Source organism: Hypanus sabinus, chromosome 7 (genome assembly GCF_030144855.1).
Source record: "Hypanus sabinus isolate sHypSab1 chromosome 7, sHypSab1.hap1, whole genome shotgun sequence".
Lineage (NCBI taxonomy): Eukaryota > Metazoa > Chordata > Chondrichthyes > Myliobatiformes > Dasyatidae > Hypanus > Hypanus sabinus.
This window is the reverse complement of record NC_082712.1, coordinates 54353424-54377400: the sequence shown is the minus strand read 5'-3', so window position 1 is coordinate 54377400 and position 23977 is coordinate 54353424. Positions and strand designations below refer to the sequence as shown.

The following is a 23977-nucleotide window of genomic DNA, read 5'->3' as shown; positions in this document are numbered from 1 at the left end:
TGTTGCACATCTATTATCAGAGAAGTACTTGCATAAGTAGGTAATCCACCTTCATACAAGCAAGGACGGGAAAACAGGGCAAAGTGAGTATACTTATTTATTCAGTAAGTTATGGGTCAAAGTATTTAGTGAGTACATTTCTAATTTCTGGCTTCTGTCTCGTTGCCGTCTGTTCTGAAATTGTCAGGTTGCGTTCAAGAAAACATTGAAATGGTGCGCTGCCGTCACAATCTGTCATGACAGCTTTTTTAGATTTCTCTGGTTACCCCGTCCACACTGCTCTGGCCAATCTGGCATTTTCAAAATTACACACCCTGGAGAGCATTTTTGAAAAGCCCTGGTTTCGGGGGACTGTTTTAGTGTGGACGGAGGGTAAAAACAAAGACAAAAAGCTTCAGTTATGGATTTTTCCAGTGTAGTATGGACGTAGCCTAAGTTTAAGAATGATAGGTTAATGCTGGAGTGTTGAACTAAGTTGAATAGAGCAGACCAGAAACCAACCCCTCCCTTTCACCTACTGGTAATGGTGTAATTATCTCAGCGACAACATCTAATCAATGCAGTTCTTAATATCACTGTTTCCATTTGTTTCTCAGGCCTCCACAATACAAGACAATTACTTTAGACAGAGGTGCTGATGGTCTGGGATTTAGCATTGTTGGTGGATATGGCAGTCCTCATGGGGATCTGCCTATTTATGTTAAAACAGTCTTTGCAAAGGTAAGCAGACAACAGAAATGTTTAAAATTCTAAAACATGTATTTTCTGGTGCCTTTCAGATACAGTTTCAAAGGCATATTAATGTATTTCAACATTAAACTAAGTGAACCATTGTACTGGATGTGTTGCTCTTTCACACTATTTAAATATGCTAATTGAACTACAAATTCTCAACTAGAATGGAAGCTGATCATTTCAATACTGGGGCATTGAGTACTGTGGAAGGGTGGAGGAATTGCAAGTGGTGGTCAGGTCTGAATAGTGTTCCTGCTACAAACCATTTGTCCATGGTGGAATGTGTGAGTATAGAAAAGAGCAGCAGCTAGAATGCAACAGTACTATATGATCAAAGAGTCCACCAAGTCTCACCAGCCGGCTTACCGATGAAGGTTAATTTAGAGTCATATTTAAGCACGTAAGTACCCATAAAACTTGAAGGGAGATGGTGGAAACTTGAGGAAGTTTCTTTATTATTTAGACCAATATCAGTGCAAATGTTCTGGATACAGTGGTATGCAGAAGTTTGGGCACCCCTGGTCAAAATTTCTGTTACTGTCAATAGTTAAGTGAGTAGAAGATGAACTGATCTCCAAAAGTTATAATGTTGAAGATGAAACATTCTTTTCAACATCTTAAGCAAGATTGGTGTATTATTTTTGTTTTGTACAATTTTAGAGTGGGAAAAAATGAAAGGAGCACCATGCAAAAGTTTGGGCACTCCAAGAGATTTGAGCTCTCAGATAACTTTTACCAACATCGATGGCTCCTTGGTAGAGATCGTAAAGAGCACTAAATTTCTTGGTGTTCATCTGACGGAGAATCTCACCTGGTCCCTCAACACCATCTCCATAGCAAAGAAAGCCCAGCAGCATCTACTTTTTGCGAAGGCTGAGGAAAGTCCATCTCCCACCCCCCCATCCTCATCACATTCTACAGGGTTTGTATTGAGAACATCCTAAGCAGCTGCATCACTGCCTGGTTCAGAAATTGCATCATCTCGGATTGCAAGACCCTGCAGCGGATAGTGATGCCTTTTGGAAAGCATCACTTTTACTCGCTTAGCTATTCACAGTAACAGAAATTTTGACCAGGGGTGCCCAAACATTTGCATGCTGCTGTATGTGGTAAGTTGTGGCAATTCCATAATTGCGGTAGATTTATTCTATGCTGCCATTAGTACAGGAAATTAAATAAATGTAATGCCAGTTACTTATAGTAATCAGGGAGTTGTACTGTGGTTTCCTTGTACACATGTTACATAATTAGAGTAATGTCATTATAAACTGACCTGAAGGAAGAATATTGTGACTTTTAGGGAGCAGCTGCAGAAGATGGACGCCTGAAACGTGGTGACCAAATCATTGCTGTCAATGGACAAAATCTAGAAGGTGTCACACACGAAGAAGCTGTCAGTATTTTGAAGCGTACAAAGGGGACCGTTACGCTAACGGTACTCTCCTAATTGGACCTTTCAGATGAAGTCTTGGTTGATTATGACTTGTGTTGATATAATGGACAAGAACAGATTTGGGGGTTATTTGATTAGTAATTCCACTAATTTAATGAAAAGGATGCATTTTATGAAATGTACATCTACTTGGCATTAGTAACTCTTAAACTATAAGTATAAAAATATGAACAATATTGAAAAGAACTCAAGCTAAGCATTAATTTGGAATTGCAGTGTAAATTGGTTAAAAAAAATTAGTAGTATAACAGACCTAATAAATTAGTGCATCATGTTCTGGAGATTTATTGTAGTAGATAAGAGTACTGTCTTCCCTCCAAAGGCAAACTATTTACAATACATTTTAGACATTTATAATTTGCCCTGAGATTTATAATTTACCTTTGTATTATTTTTTAAACTTCTAAATTGTGGTGCAATTACTTTTTTATTCCTGCATTTTTCTCCTCTAAAATGGCTGCTTGATAACTTCTTGTAGGGAACCACAGCAGCTTCATCAGCACAGGAGGGTTCAGAGTAGCAGAGGATAGTTTTAAATGTAAATGGGATCTAGAAAATTTTGGAACAGAGGGGAAATACTGTCAGAAAGATTTGGGGCTGTACAAAGAAAAATTGCATTTTCAGTAAATATGTTTGACTTTTAAGTACGTATCAATACTTATTCTAGGAGTCATTAAGTAACATGCCCAGACCAGCCTCTGTTCAAGAAAAAGTAGCAGCTGTTACAAGACTTTGGGCAATGTGCAGTATTTAACTTCAGTTTAGGTAGAAATACTGTTCTGTGAAGTCGGATTGTCTTCACAGTTTGGATGGTAGCATAACAGAATGGATCATGATCGCCATATAAAACATGCAGTATTAATCCTTTTAAGTTTGGAATGCAAATTAGCAGACTCCATGAAAGTTGATCCACTTCTCTAAATTATTACCACCCAAAGTCAAACAGTCTCTCTATGAAATTAACTCAATAAGTTGCTGCTATTTATTTGCAACTATTTAATAAAAGTTCTTACGAGTGCTTCTCCTTTGATTCACTACTTGAGCAGGAAATTACATGACAATTGTCAGTAAGTTGGACAGTTAAACCTGTGTAGCAGTACATTACCATTTACTGATTTTGTTTTGATATACTGTGCTATTGAATGTTAGTGTGTAAAATCTTTTCAAAGGCGTCCATTTTTTGACTTCAGTTTACAAACATGACTGTTAATAACCAATTTTGGTAACTGTAACAATTTGTTTTAAAATCCTAAAATGTGTATTTTGTTTGTTTGTTATTTGAATGCAAAGATTCAACAGCAGCTGTTTTTGATTTGATGTCCACTTTTCTCAGTGAATGTAAAAGCAATAAATTAACTGTAACAAAAATTGCTCATTATATGTTTCAGTGTTGTAAACCCACATGAGTTAGCATTTCATTACCTCTTTCCTGATCCCTTAAATTTTGCACCTTTTCCTTGAGTGAGGAACAAATTCTGCCTGTTCCCAACTCCAACTCCCAGGCTACTTAGATCACTGCAGTTCGCAGCCAAGAGCACACTTAGCTCAAAGACTGCCATTGTGCAGCAAAAATAGTGAATGATTCAACTACACATAGAATCTAAAAAGAAAACCAAATTTGGAAGATATCCCAGCAAGCCATTAAGTTGGGGAGAGCTAATTTAAACTTGAACATAGTAGCAGTACAGAGGGAAGTGAATATTAGTGCAATGCAAACACTGTAACTGGGAGAAATACATCTTATCACTTAATGATTTGGCTCAAGTTTAGAGATGCTGCATGGCAAGATAAGTGAAATTTCTACAGTGGCGCTGAATTTTTAAAAATTCAAAGTGATAAAATGATTTAAGAATATAGTAGTGATGAAATTCAGGAACTTGGTTATTACAATGCCATCCAGCACAAAAACACTGAACATGGAATATTAACAGTACACAAACACGAGAAAATCTGCAGATGCTGGAAATACAAGCAACACACACTAAATGCTGGTGGAACTCAGCAGGCCAGGCAGCATCTGTGGAAAAAAGCACAGTCGACATTTCAGGCAGGAGATGAGTGTTTCAGCCCAAAACATCGACTGCTTTTCTTTTCCATAGATGCTGCCTGGCCTACTGAGTTCCGCCAGCATTTTGAGTGTGTTGCATTAACAGAACAAACTCTTTGATTGCAGTTTTCACAAATACAGCATTTTCACTCCATAAGTTTGTGGTTCTGACTTCTACTTTTGAACATAGAAGTAGAAATAATCCACCATATTTATAACAGATGAAACCTTTTGATGTAATTAGAACTGATATATACAGTTATATATATAAAATATATATAGTGGCATTCCAGCTTTAATTCAAATATGTTTCATTTTGTTAAAAAAACAATTAATTCTAGTTTGAGTTTAATTTTCCTAGCTTTCAACCTCAGGCATATTGGAAAACATGACTCATGATGCAAGATAGATGTCAGCCCGATGTGGTGAGTGTCCCTGCACTTTTGAAATTTGATTAACCAGACTGGCTAACAAGACAATGGCAGTTGTTTTTTTTTTGCACATCATCAACTCCAAAGGAGCTCAAAGTCACTTTATTGTCAAAGTATGTATATGTTACCATGAGATTAATTTTCTTGCAGTCATTCACAGTAAAACAAAATATATACTGTAATAGAATCCATGAAAAAAAAATTATAAACAAAGATTGACACACAACCAATGTGCAAAAGAAGACATCTTGTGCAAATATAAAATAAATAATACGGAAAACGTAAGTTGTAGACTTATGAGTTGTGGAGGCCTTGAAAGTGAATCCACAGGTTGTCGGTGCAGTTCAGAGTTGTGAGTGAAATTAGCTACACTGTTTCAGGAGCCTGATGGTAGAAGGATAATAAACTAGGTCTTAAACCTAGTGATGTGCAACCCAAGGTACTTTTACCTCCCGTCCAGTTTTAGTGAGAAGAGAACATGGCCTGAATCGTAAGAGTCCTTGATTCTGAGTGCTTCTGGTGCCACTCCTTGCAGATGTGTTCAGTGATGTGGAGGACTTTTCCTCTGATGGTGGTATCTACCACTTCCTGTAGACTTTTCCATTCCTGGGCATTAGTAATTCCATACCAGGCCAGAGTGTAACCAGTTAGGATATTCTCCACAATGCATCTATAGATGTTAAAGTTTTAAACTTTAAAGTGTTAAAGATGTTAAACAAATCTACTAAATCGAGCTGGAGGGATTTGTTAGGTCAGGTGGTATCTATGGAGGGACATGAAGGATAAATCTTGCAGATTGTGGCACTTCATTAGACCTTGTAATATCTCAATCTTTATTATCCAGTCCTGATGAAGAGTCTTGACCCAAAACATTAACTGCCACTTCCCTAGATGGTACATGACCCACAGAGTTCCTCCACTCTTTTGTATATTGCTCCAGATTTCCAGCATCTGCAGTCTCATTTCAACACAAGTAACTCAACTAAGCCGCTTTCAATTGATATGCCCTCTTACACGTTAGACATCCAGATCTTCTTACAACAGTGTTTATCATCTACAAAATGTTCTGTTGCTACTCACCACAGATGTGCCTCTTAAACCTTCAACTTCTACCACCTAGAACAAAGGTAACAGGAGAAAGGGAACCCCAGCCAGTAAAAGGCTTCCCTGCAAGTTCCATATCAACCTTCCCTGGAAAATAATCACTTTTTTTCTTTGTTCCATGATTTAAACCTAATGACAATCTATATGGTTGGGAAGGTGAAGTAGGTAAATAGCAGGAGTTTATTAATAGAAAGATAGAAAACCTACAGCACAATACAGGCACTTTGGCCCACAATGCTGTGCTGAATATGTCCTTACTTTAGAAATTACCTAGGGTTACCCATAGCCCTCTATTTTTCTGAGCTCCGTGTACCTATCCAGAAGTAACTTAAAAGACCCAATCATATCAGACTCCACCGTCGCCGGCAGCCCATTCCATGCACTCACCTCTCTCTGTAAAAAAAAAACTCACCCCTGACATCTCTGTATCTGCTTGCAAGCAGCTTAAAACTGTGCCCTCTTGTGCTAGCCATTTCAGCCCTGAGAAAAAGCCTCCGACCATCAATGCCTCTCATCATCTTGTATACCTCTATCAAGTCACCTCTCATCCTCCGTTGCTCCGTGGCAAAAAGGCCAAGTGCATGCGAACTATTCTCGTATGCTTCTTACAGGCAACATCCTTGTAAATCTCTGCACCCTTTCTATGGTTTCCACATCCTTTCAATAAAGGTGACCAGAAATGAACACATTGCTCCATGTGGGATCTGACCAGGGTCCCATATAGCTGCAACATTACCTCAGCTTCTGAACTCAATCCCATGATTGATGAAGGTATGCTTTCTTAACCACACAGTCAACCTGCACTGCATCATTGAGTGTCTTATGGACTCTGATTCTCCACACTGCCAAGAGTCTTACCATTAATGCTATATTCTATCATCATATTTGACTTACCAAAATGAACCACACACTTATCTGGATTGAACTCCATCTGCCACTTCTTAGCCCAGTTTTGCATCTTATCAATGTCCCACTGTAACTTCTGACAGCCCTCCACATATTCCACAACACCTCCATCCTTTGTGTAATCAACAAATTTACTAACCCATCCCTCCACTTCCTCATCCAGGTCATTTACAAAAATCACAGAGAGCAGGGGTCCCAGAACAGATCCCTGAGGCACTAACTGATCTCCATGCAGAATATGATCCGTCTGCAACCACTCTTTGTCTTCTGTGGGCAAGTCAGTTCTGGATTCACAAAGCAATGTCCCCTTGAATCCCATGCTTCCTTACTTTCTCAATAAGCCTTGTATGGAGAACCTTATCAAATGGCTCGCGGAAATCCCTATATACAGTGAAACCCCATTATAATGCAATTGTTTGGGTCCATAAAATGTCATCACAAGAAAAGCGGGGTTGCACTAAATCAGGGTTCAAGAAAATCAGTGTTCAAACTGATCTGATGTTGACCTAACATCCTAAAACACCCCTATTTTCACCCTATTTGACCCATTTTTTGCATGTTGACCTTCTGGCAAGTAAGTTACCTTTGAATTAAAGAATTCCACAAATAAATTGTTATTACTGTAGAAATTAAAACAAATTAATTTTTAGTAAAGCTTTTTAATACACAAAACAACAAATAACATTCAAGAATATTAGCAATCATCATTTACAGTTTATTTCTTTAAAAACTGATCGACTGTTCCTTGCTTGAACATAGCATAGCACTGGAACATCTCCCATCCCCATTGATGATGCAAAGATCATTGCCAGAGGCTCAGCAATTTCCTCCCTTTCCTCCCACAGTAGCCCAGGGTACATCTCATCTGGTTCCAGTGACTTATCCAACTTGATGCTTTCCAAAAGCTCCAGCACATCCTCCTTATTAATATCTACACAGTCAAGCTTTCCAGTCCACTAAGTCATCCCTACGATTGCCAATATCCTTTTCCGTAGGGAATACTGAAGCAAAGAGCTCTGCTATCTCCTCCAGTTCCATGCACACTTTTTCACTGTCACACTTGACTGGACCTATTCTCTCATGTCTTATCCTCTTGCTCTTCACAAACTTGTAGAATGCCTTGGGGTTTCTTTAATCTCATGACCTCCTCAGTCTCTCGTAATTTCTTTCTTAAACTCCCACCTGCTAGTCTTATAACCTTCTACATCTCTATCATTACCTAGATTTTTGAACCTTTTGTTAGCTCTTCTTCTTGACTTGATTTACAATAGTTTTGTACACCATGCAGCCAACCATCCTTTCCCTATCTCATTGGAATGTGCCTATGCAGAACTCCACGGAAATATCCCCTGAACAGTTGCCACATTTCTTCTGTCCATTTCCCTGAGAACATCTGTTCCCAATTTATGCTTTCAAGTTCTTGCCTGGCAGCCTCATGTTTCCCCTTACTCCAATTAAATGCTTTCCTAACTCGTCTGATCCTATCCTTTTCCGATGCAATGGTAAAGAAGATAGAATTGTCATCACTATTTCCAAAATGCTCTCCCACTGAGAAACCTGACACCTGACCAGGTTCATTTCCTAATACCAGATCAAGTACAGCCTCTCCTCTTGTAGGCTTATCTACATATTGTGTCAAGAACCCTTCTTGAACACACCTAACAAACTCCACCCCATCTAAACCCCTTACTCTAGGGACATGCAATTGATATTTGGGAAATTAAAATCTCCCACCACAACAACCCTGTTATTATTACACCTTTCCAGAATCTGTCTCCCTATCTGATCCTTGATGTCCCTGTTACTATTGGATGGTGTATAAAAAGACACCCAGTAGAGTTATTGACCTCCTTCCTACTCCTACCTTACACCCACAGAGACTCCATAGACAATCCCTCCATGTCTTCATCCTTTTCTGCAGCTGTGACACAGTTTGTGATCAACAGTGAACACTCTCACCTCTTTTGCCTCCCTCCCTGTCCTTACTGAAGCATCTAAAGTAACCATTCTAAGTAACTTAGAGTAACCATTCCTGCCCCTGAGCCATCCAAGTCTCTGTAATGGAACATCATAGCTCCAAGTACTGATCCTGTCATAAGGGGGGCATGGAGACTGGACCCGAATGCAGGACGCAGACAATGAGGTACTAGGAACAGGACGGGACAAAGCTAAAGGACAGGACAAGTTGTGGAGATTGTGGCATTCGTGGAGACCGTGAGGCTTGGCTTGAGGCCAGGGACTAGGAGTTCTAGGAGGCTAGCCTCCTGGGCGGGCTACAGAACTCCCAGGCAGGATGCAGGGGCCTGGGCAGGACATGGGGCACAACCTGACAGAGGCAAGGAACAAGGAAGGGCAGAACCAGCTAGGGACTAGGTACAAGGTGCTAGCCTCCTGGGCATAAAACAGAACTCCTGGGCAGCGTGCAGAACTCCCAGGTAGGATGCAGGGAGCTTGGGCAGGTCACAGGACTCCTAAGCAGCACATAAATAAGGCACTACCCAACAGAGGGGACAGAACCAAGCACTGGGCAACAGCAATCTGGCCTGGCTTATCCAACAGAGGCAAGGGACAGGAAGGGAGCTCAGTCTGGGGTGGCTTCAAGACTCAAGGCAGCCAGAAAACTGGGGCAGGCTATAGAACACCCGCACCCACTCCCACAGCCCGTTATATTCACAACCAACTGATGAGCATCAGGTGCAGATGCTTGAGTCCAACCGAACCAAGGTGAGCCTCAGGTGCAAATGCTTGAGTCCAGCTGAGCCAGTTAAATGCCAAACGGCTGTTTCTGAAGAACTAGAATTGTCTTAGGGTAAGGGGTTGGCCAAGGCGCTATGTGATAAATTTATTTCTGCAAGGAGTTGTGAACCTTTGGGATACACTAAAGGGTTGTAGATACTCACTCCTTTAGAATACTCCCTCCCTTAGAACATTCAAAGCAGAGATAGATATTTTCTTTACTAAAGGAACAAAGGATACAAGGATCAAACTGAAAATGAATAAGGTGAAAGTGGAGCTATAAACATTGAAATGAGTAGACAGGCCAAAAGAAAACATAATTCCACTTTTGCATCGCACGCACGCAAAAACAACATTCCATATCCTGGATTAAATGGTTATCTCTATTTACCCAAGAGAATGTGGGAGGACTGCCCCTTTCCAAGAACAGACCATGATAGTTCTGGATGAACAGTAATACAAATCAAGTTGGTATGCATCTGAAGGCCATATTGTGGTAGGCATTGAAGCCCAAATGCAGCTGCTGATTCTGTCCATTTAGATCATTATTTTCCAAACATTGTTGGGTTACCACCCCCTTGGCTCCCTGACCACATCCCCAGAGCACCCCACCCACTCTTTTTCCAGTCATGAGATAAAAAACTATAAAGAATTTGATTTACAATGTGCTGAGAAAGCAAATTCAAAGCAGTGACAAATAATAGAAAAAATATTCAAATCCATTTAATGCTGTAAATAAAATTATTTTTTAATTACAGTAAAAACTATTTTCATCAACAATTTTAGAGTGTGCATTATTCCAACAATTCACTACTTCATTGCTTTTTCACCTTCCAATGAACTTGTGCAGTGATACCAGCTTCTCAACCTCAGGCTAAATGTCACTCAGGAGTCACAAATCCCCATGTTCGGTAATATGCAGTCTATTTTGTTGCTTTGAAAGAGGTTAGGTGACTGCACTGAAACTGTGCTCCGCTAAACATCTTGACTTTTTCCATGGTGCAGGATAGTGTTCAGCGATATCTTTCTGCAACTAAGGGTCTTAATATGATTTTCTGAACCTTGGCTTTAGCTCAATGTAATTTTGTAACAATATCAATTCTTCCTCAATCTTTCCTGTTAATTCCTCATACAAGAGTTCAGGAATAGATTTAAATCCCCAACTGATATTTGGATTGAGAGAAGATCCCAAAACCTTTCTGATAGGTCCAAGTGGGCACTGAATACTTGAAGATCATCACCTGGTATTTTTTCTTTCTCTTCCAACTCAGAGGCTTAGAAATAGAAAAGATTGTAATGGCGAAAGTTGCACTTAAATTGGTTTAACTTGCACAAAATTGTAGATGACTGATTTGTTTTTGACAAGATTCACATCATTTCCTTGAAATTGAAGATTGACGGTATTAAACTTCCTGAATAATTCTGACATATAAGCAATGTCATGCCTAATATTCTTGAGTTGATTATTGAACGTATCATTTGAACCTTCAAAGAATTTTATCAGTTTCAAAAAGAGCATAAAATTGCCTCAGACAATTTCCTTTTGAGAGTTATCTGAATTATATGTGCAACAGCAAGCATTCAAACTGTTCAGCATTCTCAAAACAAAGCTCTCGAAATAGTTAAGAACTGAGAGCACGGGACTTGATTTTATTTACCGCTGTAATAACAGAATTTAACAATTTGTTTTTTGGGGATAAGATGTTGTCTGTAAATTACACAGTCAATGCTAAATATGTTAGGCACAACTTTTTTCAAGAAGATAGCTATTACGAGAATTAACCCTCAATAACAATTATCAGTTAGGCACAGAGAGAATCTGTACTTACTGACGACTACCTTTAATGGCTCAGTTCATAAGCGTGTGAATTCACACAACTGAATACCTGTGTCCGTATCTCTTACCCTCCATGAACAGCCAAAGAGTGATCCAGGCAAACTGAATCTACACTGGCCAGGTGTTCTTCATGATCCTGAAGTAGTCTCCACATTGCGATAGAGGCTCCTCAGAGTTGTTGCTATGTGCTCCTGTAAATCCTCCATTCTTATTCCTTTCCTTATCAGATCATATAACCATATAACAATTACAGCAGGGAAACAGGCCATCTCGGTCCTTCTAGTCCGTGCCAACGCTTACTCTCACCTAGTCCCACTGACCTGCACTCAGCCCATAACCCTCCATTCCTTTCCTGTCTATATACCTGTCCACTTTTGCTTTAAATGACAATACCGAACCTGCCTCTACCACTTCTACTGGAAGCTCGTTCCACACAGCTACCACTCTCTGAGTAAAGAAATTCCCCCTCGTGTTATCCTTAAGCTTTTGCCCCCGTCTCAATTCATGTCCTTTTGTTTGAATCTCTCCTGCTCTCAATGGAAAAAGCCTATCCACGTCAACTCTATCTATCTCCCTCATAATTTTAAATACCTCTATCAAGTCCCCTATATGTGTGTGTGTATATATCAATCTATGATAATTCAATAGGTTCAATTTAATGTCAGAGAAATGTATACAATATACATCCTGAAATTCTTTTTCGTATTTCAATTTCAATAGTTCACATAATCTGACTGATGTAGAAAACTGAGTTTAAACATAATTAATTGCTTTGTTAATCAATCTACAGACACAGTCATATCTCACCATGTTCATGTTTTGAATAGAAATATTTGTCCATACATATCATTTTATGAAATGGGATTAAATCATAAACAATAGATTTTGGCATGCTTTTAAAAACCTGGGAATAAATTATCTTCATTGCTTCCTAGTTTAGCATTTCAGGACTATTAAGACTATGAAATTTTTCTGGTCTTTTAAAACATTGGCATAAAGGAAGTATTCTTCATAGAATAAACAATGTAGGAAGAATTTGCTTCAGTATTCACTACAGCAATTGTAGGGATAACTTAAAGTATATTGAAAAGCTTGAGCATATAGACATTAAGGAAGAGGATGTGCTGGAGCTTTTGGAAAACATCAAGTTGGATAAGACTCCAGGACCGGTCAGTATGCACCCCAGGCTACAGTGGGAGGTGAGGGAGGAGATTGCTGAGCCTCTGGCAATGATCATTGCATCATCAATGTGGACAGGAGAAGTTCCAGAGGATTGGAGCTTTGCAGATGTTGTTCCCTTATTCAAGAAAGGGAGTAGAGATAGCCCAGGAAATTAAAGACCAGTGAGTATTACTTCAATGGTTGGTAAATTGATAGAAAAGATCCTGAGAGGCAGGATTCATGAACATTTGGAGAGGCGTAATATGATTAGGAATAGCCAGCAAGGCTTTGTCAAAGGCAGGCCATGCCTTAACGAGCCTGAATGAATTTTTTGAGGATATGACTAAACGCACTGATGAAGCTAGAGCAGTAGGTGTAGTGTATATGGATGTCAGCAAGACATTTGATAAGGTACTCCATGCAAGGTTTATTGAGAAAGTAAGGAGGCATGGGATCCAAGGGGAGCTTGCTTTGTGGTTAAGAAGGCCTTTGCATTGGCCTTTATCAACCATGGGATTGAGTTTAAGAGCCGAGAGGTAATGTTACAGCTCTATAGGACCCAGGCCAGACCCCACTTGGAGTACTGTCCTCAATTTTGGTCACCTCACTACAGGAAGGATGTGAAAACCATAGAAAGAGTGCAGAGGAGATTTACAAGCATATTGCCTAGATTGGGGAGCATGCCTTATGAGAATAGGTTGAGTAAACTCGATCTTTTCTCCTTGGAGGCGGATGAGAGTTGACCTGATAGAGGTGTATAAGATGATGAGAGACATTCACCATGCGGATAGTCAGAGGCTTTTTTCCAGGGTAGAAATGGCTAACACGAGAGAGCACAGATTTAAGATGCTGGAAGTAGGTACAGAGGAGATGTCTGACAACATCTGTCCAATTAGAAGAAGCAACATCTACAATTAAAAGCACATCCTTATGTTCTGCACTTTTTATCAAAATTTCCTAAGAGATCAGTTTTTTAGGCAGGTGGGTAGAGAACACTGTTAAAAACCGCAACGTGAAACATTAACATAGACAGCTCAGCTGAACCAGGCATAGTCTAGTCTTTTTTTAAAATATCAATAATGGTTATGAAACATCCACCTAAGCATCCCCAACTCTGGAATAGGCAGCAATTCAAATTTCAAACAGATCATAGAGATCATTGTTCTTCAACTATCCATAAGAGAGAACACTTCGCTAAAACACAGACAAAATATTTATCTCTCTACACTCTTTAATATTATGAAACATTCAGAAATCTCACCAACTCTTAAAAAAAGCATCACATCACATTCAAAGCACTTGATTATAGTCTCCATTAGTGCACAGGTGAAGCTTTAGGAAGATGGTGGTTGTTCTGTTCTTCTTGCTGGCTTACTGGAGATTCCGGCAGGGTATTCTCTGATATAAAACTTGGAACTACCTGACTTTTCTTAACAGCAGCCCTTTTGTTTCTTTGATTAACTCTCCACTGTCATCTCTATTTGCGCTTTGGAAATTGTCAGATCTTAAGTTTTCCTGTCTCCCTTCTTTTTTTATACCTCTCTTTTTCATTCAAGGTGCTGCTGATATTTCACTGGGTCATCTTTAATTGTGTCTCTGTATTTTTCATTGGTTTGCCAATGATTTTGGGGCCATCTTGACAACTTCACTACGGGTTGTGTAATGGTAAAAACATGTGCACTTCTCACTTTTTAAAGAAAATGTTGCCCAAGTTTGCAGTTACTACCTCAACTGGAATAGCTAACTTGTAAATGAAATTTAAACATACATGTAACCAGATAACTGTTGAATATCATTTTTTTAAATTGTTAAAGTGCACTTATGTATTCATCTTGTTAATACTAAAATTGCTGTCTGTGCCTTTAAGATAAAGTAGTGATGTCATTTTGTATGGGTGGAGTAGAATGAAGAATTGCTGTGTTCTAGAAAAGATGATGTTCGAACTTTTTCCAGGTTTGGTGAGGAAAGGTGAATAATATTTGATAATATCCACAATGATATTCATTTATACTTGTTTGTAAATCTAGGATATCAATAATTTGACATGTTTTACATGTGGATGCTTTAGATTATCATAAGTAAATTGATCATTGCTGGATAGTATGATTGCGAAGTTCCTTAATGGCCTACTAGGTTAGTCTTTTTGTAACTCAACTACAAAGCAATATATTGTAACAGCTTATTTAACTTTCTTCACTGTTTCATGACTGAATAGGAATGTAACAGAGTAATGTGAATGTGTTCATCTCTGTTCACATAGTGTGAGCGAGGAGAACTCATTTCAAGGTCTAGCCTATATGTGTTTGGAAGTTAAGCACGTGTATGCCAAATGTGAGTATATCTCTTAGTTAAGGTGAGATATATTGGTTCATATTTTCAATATTTTGTATAAGGTATAGGGTTGTTGGCATGCTAATTTGTATTATTCTTTTTAAAATTGCCACTACCATATTAGCTTTGTATATTTTGTTTAAGTTAGTTTCATACTGCATACGTAAGAAGGATGTGGTCTGAAGTTAATAATAGTAGGAATAATTTTTAAAATTTATTTTGTCATTTTTATTTTGATACCCTCTTTCTGCAATACAACATCTAAAACAGAAAAAAGGAATTTAAGACCCGAAAAAGTATTTGTTGTCCGGCGTGTGTATTTTTCCCCAGGCTACAAAATTTGGTACCAGTAGTGGGGTAATTCCAAGCCAGTTTAGAGGGTTTTTGATTTTTGTATGCAGTACAATATACAATATATTATACAGTAGTGCTGAAGAGCAAGACAGTTGCTCCCGTGGAATGGAAGGAAAGCCTGTTATCACATGGAGACTGTGGTAGAGCCTTGTGACCGGGCTAGGACATCGGGACTGACGCCAAGATGTAGAACTGTGACGGTGAACCAGAGCAACTGTGGCCGTGAAGTCTTTGTATTATCTGCAAGAGACGTCTGCAACCCCTTCTCCAGGCTTGTTGTGGAGACTTTAAAGACTTGCGATTTTAAAATGTTGCACTCAGAGAACGTGCAAACTGAACCTGATTTGAATAACAAAATTAGAGAGTTGTAAAGTAGGCATGAGGAAGCCATGGCAACTATAGATAAAGTAAGTAAAAGGTCCTTGCTGGCAAAATTGTATTTCTATGCTATATTGACTACCCTGCTATACATATTATTTATTACAAATTACTATAAATTGCACATTGCACACTTAGACAGAGATGTAACAAAGACTTTTACTCATGAATATGAAGGATGTAAGAAATAAAGTCAACTCAATTCAGATCAGATTTCAAGTATCTTGTCCATTGCAATGGCAACTACATTCACTTCTGCCCCCTGCACTCTTGAATCTCTGGCATACTGCTCGTGAAGACTGACATACCAGGTGTGATTGATAAGTTCATGGCCTAAGGTAAAATGAGTCAATTTTAGAAAAATGAGTTATTAACTTCAAACTTTCTGCATAATCACTCGAAGAGTTGAACTGCATGTGCATGTAACGAGAGCTGTATAACTCATCTCCTTCTACCTTAGGTATCAATCACCCCTGCTGTGGGCACTTGCTGGAGGTCCAAGATCCATATGCTCCACAACCACTGAACTAAGTGTGTAAATGTAGGAGGGGACTATGTTGAAAAATAAATGTGCTAGGTTTTCAAAAATTGACTCCTTCTACCTTAGGCCACAAACTTATCAATCACCCCTCGTAAAATACATACTGAGTTTGTCCACCATTACTACCTCTCCAGTGTCATTTTCTAGCCATATGATATCCCCTTTCATCACTCTTTCACTCTATATATACATGGAAAAAGACTAATGATATCCACTTTTACATCATTGACCAACTTACCTCCATATTTCACCTTTTCTCTCTTCATTGCATTTTTCATTTCCTTCTGTTAGATTTTAAAACCTCCTCAATCCTCTTGCTTCCCACTAATTTTTGCTGTATTATATGTCCTCTCTTTTGCTTTTATGCTGTCTTTGACTTCCCTTGTCAGCCACAGTTGTCTCATCCCCTCTTAAGAATACTTCTTATTTGGGGTGAATCTATCCTGCACCTTCCGAATTGCTCTCAGAAGCTCCAGCCATTTTTTGTTATCCCTGCTAGTGTCCTCTTCAAATCAACTTTGAGCAGCTTCTCTTCCATGCCTTTACACCACTCTAATATTGATATGTATGATTTTAACTTGTTCCTCTCAAACTGCGTGGTGATTTTTATTATATTATAATCATTGAGCTTTTACCAGTCCTTTACCTTAAGTTTCCTAATCAAATCTGGTTTACTACACAACACCCAAGCTTGAACTGCCTTTTCCCCAGTGGGCTCAACCACAAGCTGCTTAAAAAGTCATCATCTAGGCATTCTAAAAACTCCTTCTCTTGGATCCAGCTCTAAACTAATCTGATTATCTCAATCCACCTGTATATTAAAATCCCCTATATCTATCATAACATATCCCTTTTTACATGCCTTTTCTATCTCCTGTTGTAATTTGTAATCTACATTTTGGCTACTATTTGGAGACCAGTATGTAACTCCCAGCAGGGTCTTTTTATCCTCACAGTTCCGTAACTTTACCCATAAAGACTGAAAGACTGTACACCATCACTATGTTGCCTCTGGGGATTTAATTTCATTTTTTTAACCAACAGAGACCCCACCCCACCCCCTCTGCCTATGTGCCTGTCCTTTTGATACAAGATGAATCCATGGATATTCAGCTCCCAGTTTTGATCTTCTTTCAGTCACGGCTCAGTGATGCCCACAACGTCATACCTGCCAATTTCTAACTGTGCTACACGGTCACCTGCCTTATTCTGTATGCGGTGTGCATTCAAATATAACAGCTGTGGTTCTGTATTAATCACCTTTTTCAGTTTTGCATCTATTTTATGAAAAGTTAAATTCTCATCCCTTTCTGAACTTTGACCAGTTAGTTATTCTGGAGATTGCCACGTCTCCCGTATTCTCCTTCTCTTTTACTTTATCCTCACTTTTCCAACATGTTGAACCTGCTATATAATATAAAGACACACTTCAACGCATCCCACTGATAGCATTTTTTCCCTTTCTTCTGCCTTTTCTTCCTCACATTGTCACCACACACTATATCTACTTGTATACCAACTACTTTATCTACTGCCCCATTGCTCTGCTTCCCATTCCACTGCCAAATTTGTTTAAATCTTCCCCAAAAGCTATAGCAAACTGATATTAGGATCACGAACATGAGAAAATCTGGATATGCTGGAATAAAGCAACACACACAAAATGCTGGAGGAACTCAGCGGGTCAGGCAGCATCCATGGAAAGGAATAGATGTTTTCTATGGATGCTGCCTGACCTCCTGAGCTCCTCCAGCATTTTGTGTCTGTTGTGCTGCTTTTAAGATATTCGTTCCCTTGAGTTCACGTGTAACCTGTCCTTTTTTTACAGGTCATACCTTCCCCAAAGGGGATCCCAGTTATCCAGGAATCTGAAACCCTGCCTCTGCACCCATTTCTCAGCTACACATTTATTTGCCAAATCACCTTATTCTTCCCCTTACTGGTATGTGGTACAGGAAGCAATCTAGAGATTACCACTCCTAAAGTCTGGATTGTTAGCTTTCTACCTAGCTCCCTTTATTCTCTCATCAGGACCTTATATACTCTTTCCTACCTATGCCACTGGTATTGATTTGTAAGACTTCTAGCTGCTCACCCTCTCCTTTTAAAATGCTGTGAACCTGATCTGAGATGTACTTGACCCTGGCACCTGGGAGGCATTGGATTAGACTGTGTAATTGTTACTTTCCTTGTAGATTGACTTTCCTATGCTAGTTTGTATTTTTATATAGTTACCTATGTATATGCAATTAATCAGTCTTTCCTAGTGGTTACAGTTCCTTTCTTTCTGGAAGGTCCTTAGATAACACGTTACTTGAATGGGGCTATCTGATTGGTTAACAGTTATCTGTGGAAATTCAATGGAACATTTTATCAGCAATTTGGTATAAAAGGACCAAACCAGTTGGTTTCACAAACGAGTGAAAATCTGCAGATCCTGGAAACCAGAGCAACACACACACAATGCTGGAGGAACTCAGCAGGCCAGGCAGCATCTATGGAAAAAAGTACAGTTGACATTTGGGATGAAACCCTTTCGCAGGACTAGTTGGTTTGTTCCTTTTGCTTTTTGTTCTTTTCCTTGCGGGTCTCTCTCTCTCTCTCTCTCTCTCTCTCTCTCTCTCTCTCTCTCTCTCTCTCTCTCTCTCTCTCTCTCTCTCTCTCTCTCTCTCTCTCTCTCTCACTCTCACTCTCACTCTCACTCTCACTCTCACTCTCACTCTCACTCTCACTCTCACTCTCACTCTCTCTCTCTCTCTCTCTCTCTCTCTCTCTCTCTCTCTCTCTCTCTCTCTCTCTCTCTCTCTCACTCTCACTCTCACTCTCACTCTCACTCTCACTCTCACTCTCACTCTCACTCTCACTCTCACTCTCACTCTCTCTCTCTCTCACTCTCTCTCTCTCTCTCTCTCTCTCTCTCTCAAGTGTTCTTATAACAAAACAATTACTAGCAATACATTTTATTGCTCATTCTTGACTTCTGAAGAACTTCGGATCACAAAATCATTAGTATTCAACAATTTTAGTATAGTTGTAGGACGGTTGTATAAATTTAAGGACTCAGAAGAATCCAAGACAAAGTAGAAACTTTTGGCTTGCAATTTAAAACAGAGACAAGAAATGTTTATTTTCTAATCGTCCAAATAATTGCTAAGTTTTGCTTTAATACACTATATAATGGAAGTTTAAAGAGTGATGGAAAGTTCTATTACATTTGCTGTGCTGGAAAAGTCAATTCAGCACTGAAATTAGCATCATGCTCAAATTAAATGCATGCCATGGGTGGTGTACCTAAGAAAATATTAATTTGTAACCTAGTGCTTAAAAAAATTTTGATTGCAATCCAATAAGAAAAACTGCTGACTGCAATCCTGAAGTAATTCTGATTGCAATCCTACACTTTGATTGTAATCCAGTATTTTGATGCAATCCAAATGCATTTTGATCACAGTCCAAATGATTAAAAGTACATACAAATTTAAAGTTCTGTGAGATTAAATTGCGGTAACAGCGCAGAATGTACCTGCCAAAGAATTCCTCTTCAGGGCTCCTCTCCATGGGCAAGGAATGGAACATGAGGCCAGATCTCAGCAGCCAGTTACAGTTCCCTACAAAAATCATCAAAGCACTTCTCTGCCCAGACATAGTAGGGCAGAGGTCTGAAGCTGACCTCTGGGCACTATTAGAGGTGTGTCAGGCGACAATGCCAAGCAGGAAACAGCATCTTCCTGTAAACCTCAGACAATGGCCAAAGTCATGAAACTTACTACAGGAAAAGAGAGAGCTGAATCTCCAGTAGTTATGTGTAAATGGATGACTGAAGGTTTGATTTCTTACCTGAATAAAACATTTCAATTTGACAAGATTTATCAAAAAATTGAGATGAAATATACCAGCAATATTGAGTCTAATGAAATGGGGTTCGTAAACAATATTGCGAAAGGCATGTGATAAAATCCAGAGAAAGTCTTCGGGAAAAGAAAAGACTATTAGTATTATCACAGTTAAGAGAGCACAAGTGTACTGAATAGGAAGTCAAATCTGAGCTTACAAGAACACATGGTCTGTTGAAAAATATCATTAATGGCTTGGAACAAGTGAAAAAATTAACTGAACTATCGGTAAAGGCAAAGCTATGATTTTATAAAAACAGTATGATAGAGTCAGTAGAAGTCTAAAAAGAAAACCTTTGCACTAACTGAGTGAAAACACAACATGAAAGGTGTATCAAAGTTCAATGTACGGAGCCTCAAGGTAAGCAGAGAATGTTAGAAAACCCAGCAGTGACCTCAAGTGGGCAGTCCTGGCAATGACACTTCTCTTTGGGAAATATCCCCACATTCAACAATCTTCCGAGACAGCGCTACCATCTGAACTCTGAGGAATTACAGGGTGGACGTGATATGCTCTCCACAGCAACCTCTAGTGACTCAAGTGAGGATGGCAGTGATGAAATAATAGGATTGGCAATTGTCATGTCTTGCTTCAATAAAAACCAAAGAAAAGACATGCAGAACTAAAGATGGAAGCTATCAAAGGAGACCACTAAACTGGAGTTCGATAAGTTCGATAAATGGTCCAAATAAATTCCACATCCTAAAAAAGTAAGGTTTAAGATCTGGGCTGAGTTCAATATATTAAGATATACAAACTGCACCTATATGATGGCATCCACATTTCGGCTACTACATTGTCTTCTCATCAAATCATACAGTTAGTGACAACATGGGAGATGATAAGTAAACAAGGTATTTGGAATGCTTTTAAGAAGTGGTTGGAAGAGCAGGTCAGAATGCAGACTGATTGGAAAAAAGTGATCTTGGAATGCTACAGGAGAATGTGGTTAAGTTATTCAGGAGTTCCAGAAATAACTGAAGATAACATCAAGAACTCTACATATGGTCCCTTGTAGTTAACTTTTATGGATGGCTTGAAACTATATATTGCCAAAATGGCGAAGCTGTCGAAACTGAATTGGAATTTAGTTGGTGTTCTGTATAGTAGCTAGTGCAAGCCACCAAGTAGAACAGGATATCAAAATCTCAATAAGATCATTCCAGGTGGGTTGATCAACAGCCACAAGTGAGTCAACAACCAGCACCCACTAGCCAACAGAAGTGGGACTGGAATTTACCATGTGCAGCTCAGAAAACTCAATCTGAACCACACCTCCAAGGCCAATAACCTAAAACGTGTCACTTCAGTGGTAAGAAAGGACATTGGACTAGAAGTTGCTGGCATAGGAAACAAAGTGGACAACGAAAACAAGCTTATGTTCAATCCTTTGCCTCACAAGTTTAGGAAGATCCTTATCTGATAATATGGCTTCAACAACCCATTTTGGAAATAATGGACATATTTTTGAATTCAAGAACAACTGAGCCCTTTCCTGCAGCTCTTGCTTGCCCTTAGAGCAAAAAGCAGATGGCTTATGTTAATTCACTGATTGGGAATGAAAGTGCTGAATTCTTCTTGGACTACAATGACCATGTCTATGCAAGAATATTAACAAGCCATGAAGATTTAAATAACTACAAAGAAATGTCTCCATTAAATCCAGATCTGATTCTGTACACTGATGGCTCCTCAATGAATGAGGGAGAAATTTAAATGGCTGGATGGGCTGTTATTTCTGAAACTAAAATACTGCCATCAGAAAACAATGGCTCTTTGTGCCCCTATACTACAGGCAGAACAGAAGACTCTAAAGGAAACTTGCAAGATGGTAGAAAGAAGATGTATCTGAATATGAGGAACAATATAGGACACCTTGATTAAGTTACTAAGGAGTTTGTGGAATAAATTAAGATAACAGAGGACTCTATATATGGTCTATTGAAGTCAAGTTTTATGTATGGCTTGAACCCAGATATTGTTAAAACTGTGAAGCTGACAAAAAAACAATTAGTGAAGTTGGTGCTCTATAAAGTGAGCTTGTCCTAACTGTCAAACAAGTAGTACGGAATATCAAAATCTGAAGATCATTACTCATAGGTCAGTTACTTGCTGATCAACAGCCACTGATCATGGGTCAACAGTCATTACGGTCTGGTCAACAGTCACAACTACAGCAAATTAGTTAACAGCCAACACTTGCTAAGCATCAGAAAGAGTGGGACTGGAATTCACCATGTGCACCGCAGCAATCTCAATCTCAATCACTTCTCAGAGGACAATCCCGTAAAGCAAAGAAAGGCATTGGGCTAGGTGTTGACATAGGAACAAGGTGGACAACAGAAACAAGCTTAACAGGAAATTTCAATCAGTTGGGAGATATCTGGTTTGATGACATGATTTTCAACAATGTTGGATGTAATGGATGTATTGTCAAATTCAAAAAGTGACTAGTACCTTCCCTACAGCTTCTGCTTGCCATGATAGAGCAAAAAGCACATGGCTTATATGCTAACTCAATGGAGGTGAATGAGCTGAGTTCTTGTTAAGACTTTGATGGCCATGACTGTGCAAGGAACATGCAAATTATTACAAAGAAACACCTCTATTGAATTAAAGCTGATTATGTATACTGAAGACTCTGCAACAATGAAGGGAGGAGTTTGAATGGCTGGATGGGTCATCGTTTCTAAAACTGAAGTGCTGAAATCAGGAAGCATGGCTCCTGGCACCCTTGTGCAACAAGCAGAACAGAAAACCCTGATTGAAACCTGTAAAATAGCAAAAGATCAGCTAAATCATGATTTTGGCAACTTATGGAGGCAAAGGTGATTTCTCACAGCTGTAGGAACCCCAATCAAGAATGACCACTGGTCCAGGAACTCATATTGTCATACAATTGCCATCAGAAGCGGCTGTATTAACTCAACACCTTCTATGCCCACTTTGAAAGGGAGAACACCACCACAGCTGTGAAGATCCTTGCTGCACCTGATGACCCTGTTCTCTCAGAGGCCAATGTTAGGCTGTTTTTAAAGAGAGTGAACCCTTGCAAAGGTGGCAGGTCCCGATGGAGTAGTTGGTAGGACTCTGAAAACCTGCGCCAACCAACTAGCGGGAGTACTCAAGGACATTTTCAACCTCTCACTTCTACGGGTGGAAGTTCCCACTTGCTTCAAAAAGGCAACAATTATACCAGTGCCTAAGAAGAATAATGTGGGCTTCCTTAATGACTATTGCCTGGTAATACACACATCAACAGTGATGAAAGGCTTTGAGAGGTTGGTCATGACTAGACTGAACTCCTAGACCTGGACCCATTGCAATTTGCCTATCACCACAATAGGTCGACAGCAAATGCAATCTCAAGGGCTCTCCACAGGACTTTAGACCACCTGGACAACACAAACATCTATATCAGAATGCTGTTCACTGGCTATAGATCAGAATTAATACCATCATTCCCACAATCCTGATTGAGAAGTTGCAGAACTTGGGTGTCTGTACCTCCCTCTGCAATTGGATCCTCAACTTTCTAACCAGAAGACCACAATCTGTGCGGATTGGTGATAACATCTTCTCCTTGCTGACGATCAATGCTGGTGTACATCAGGGAAGTGTGCTTAGCTCACTGCTCTACTCTCTATATACACATGACTGTGTGGCTTGGCACAGCTCAAATACTATCTATAAATTTGCTGATGATACAATCATTGTTGGTAGAATCTCAGGTGGTGACGAGAGGGTGTATAGGAATGAGATATATCAACTAGTGGAGTGGTGCCTCAGCAACAATCTGGCACTCAACGTCAGTAAGACGAAAGAGCTGAATGTGGACTTCAGGAAGAGCAAAATGAAGGAACATATGCCAATCCTTATACAGGGATCAGAAGTGCAGAGAGTGAGCAGTTACAAGATCTCTGAGGATCTAACCTGGTCAAAAAACATATAGATGTAGTTATAAAGAAGGCAAAACAGCGGCTATACTTTATTAGGAGTTTGAAGAGATTTGGCATGTCAACAAATACTTTCAAAAACTTCTAGATTCTTACCGTGGAGAGCATTCTGA

The 23977-nt window shown here is 39.3% G+C and overlaps 1 protein-coding gene across 9 annotated transcripts in view; it reads left to right on the top strand.

The window, feature by feature from the left end:
- LOC132396778 (multiple PDZ domain protein) overlaps nt 1-3570 on the top strand; it is a 202091-nt gene extending 198521 nt beyond the window's left edge. For all 9 annotated transcript variants that reach the window (XM_059974662.1, XM_059974663.1, XM_059974669.1 and 6 more), the window contains 2 exons: nt 597-720; nt 2036-3570. In XM_059974662.1, the coding sequence (XP_059830645.1) occupies nt 597-720; nt 2036-2182 (271 nt within the window). In that variant the 3' untranslated portion in view covers nt 2183-3570. The remainder of the gene's footprint in view (nt 1-596; nt 721-2035) is intronic.
- Nucleotides 3571-23977: the final 20407 nt, after the last annotated feature.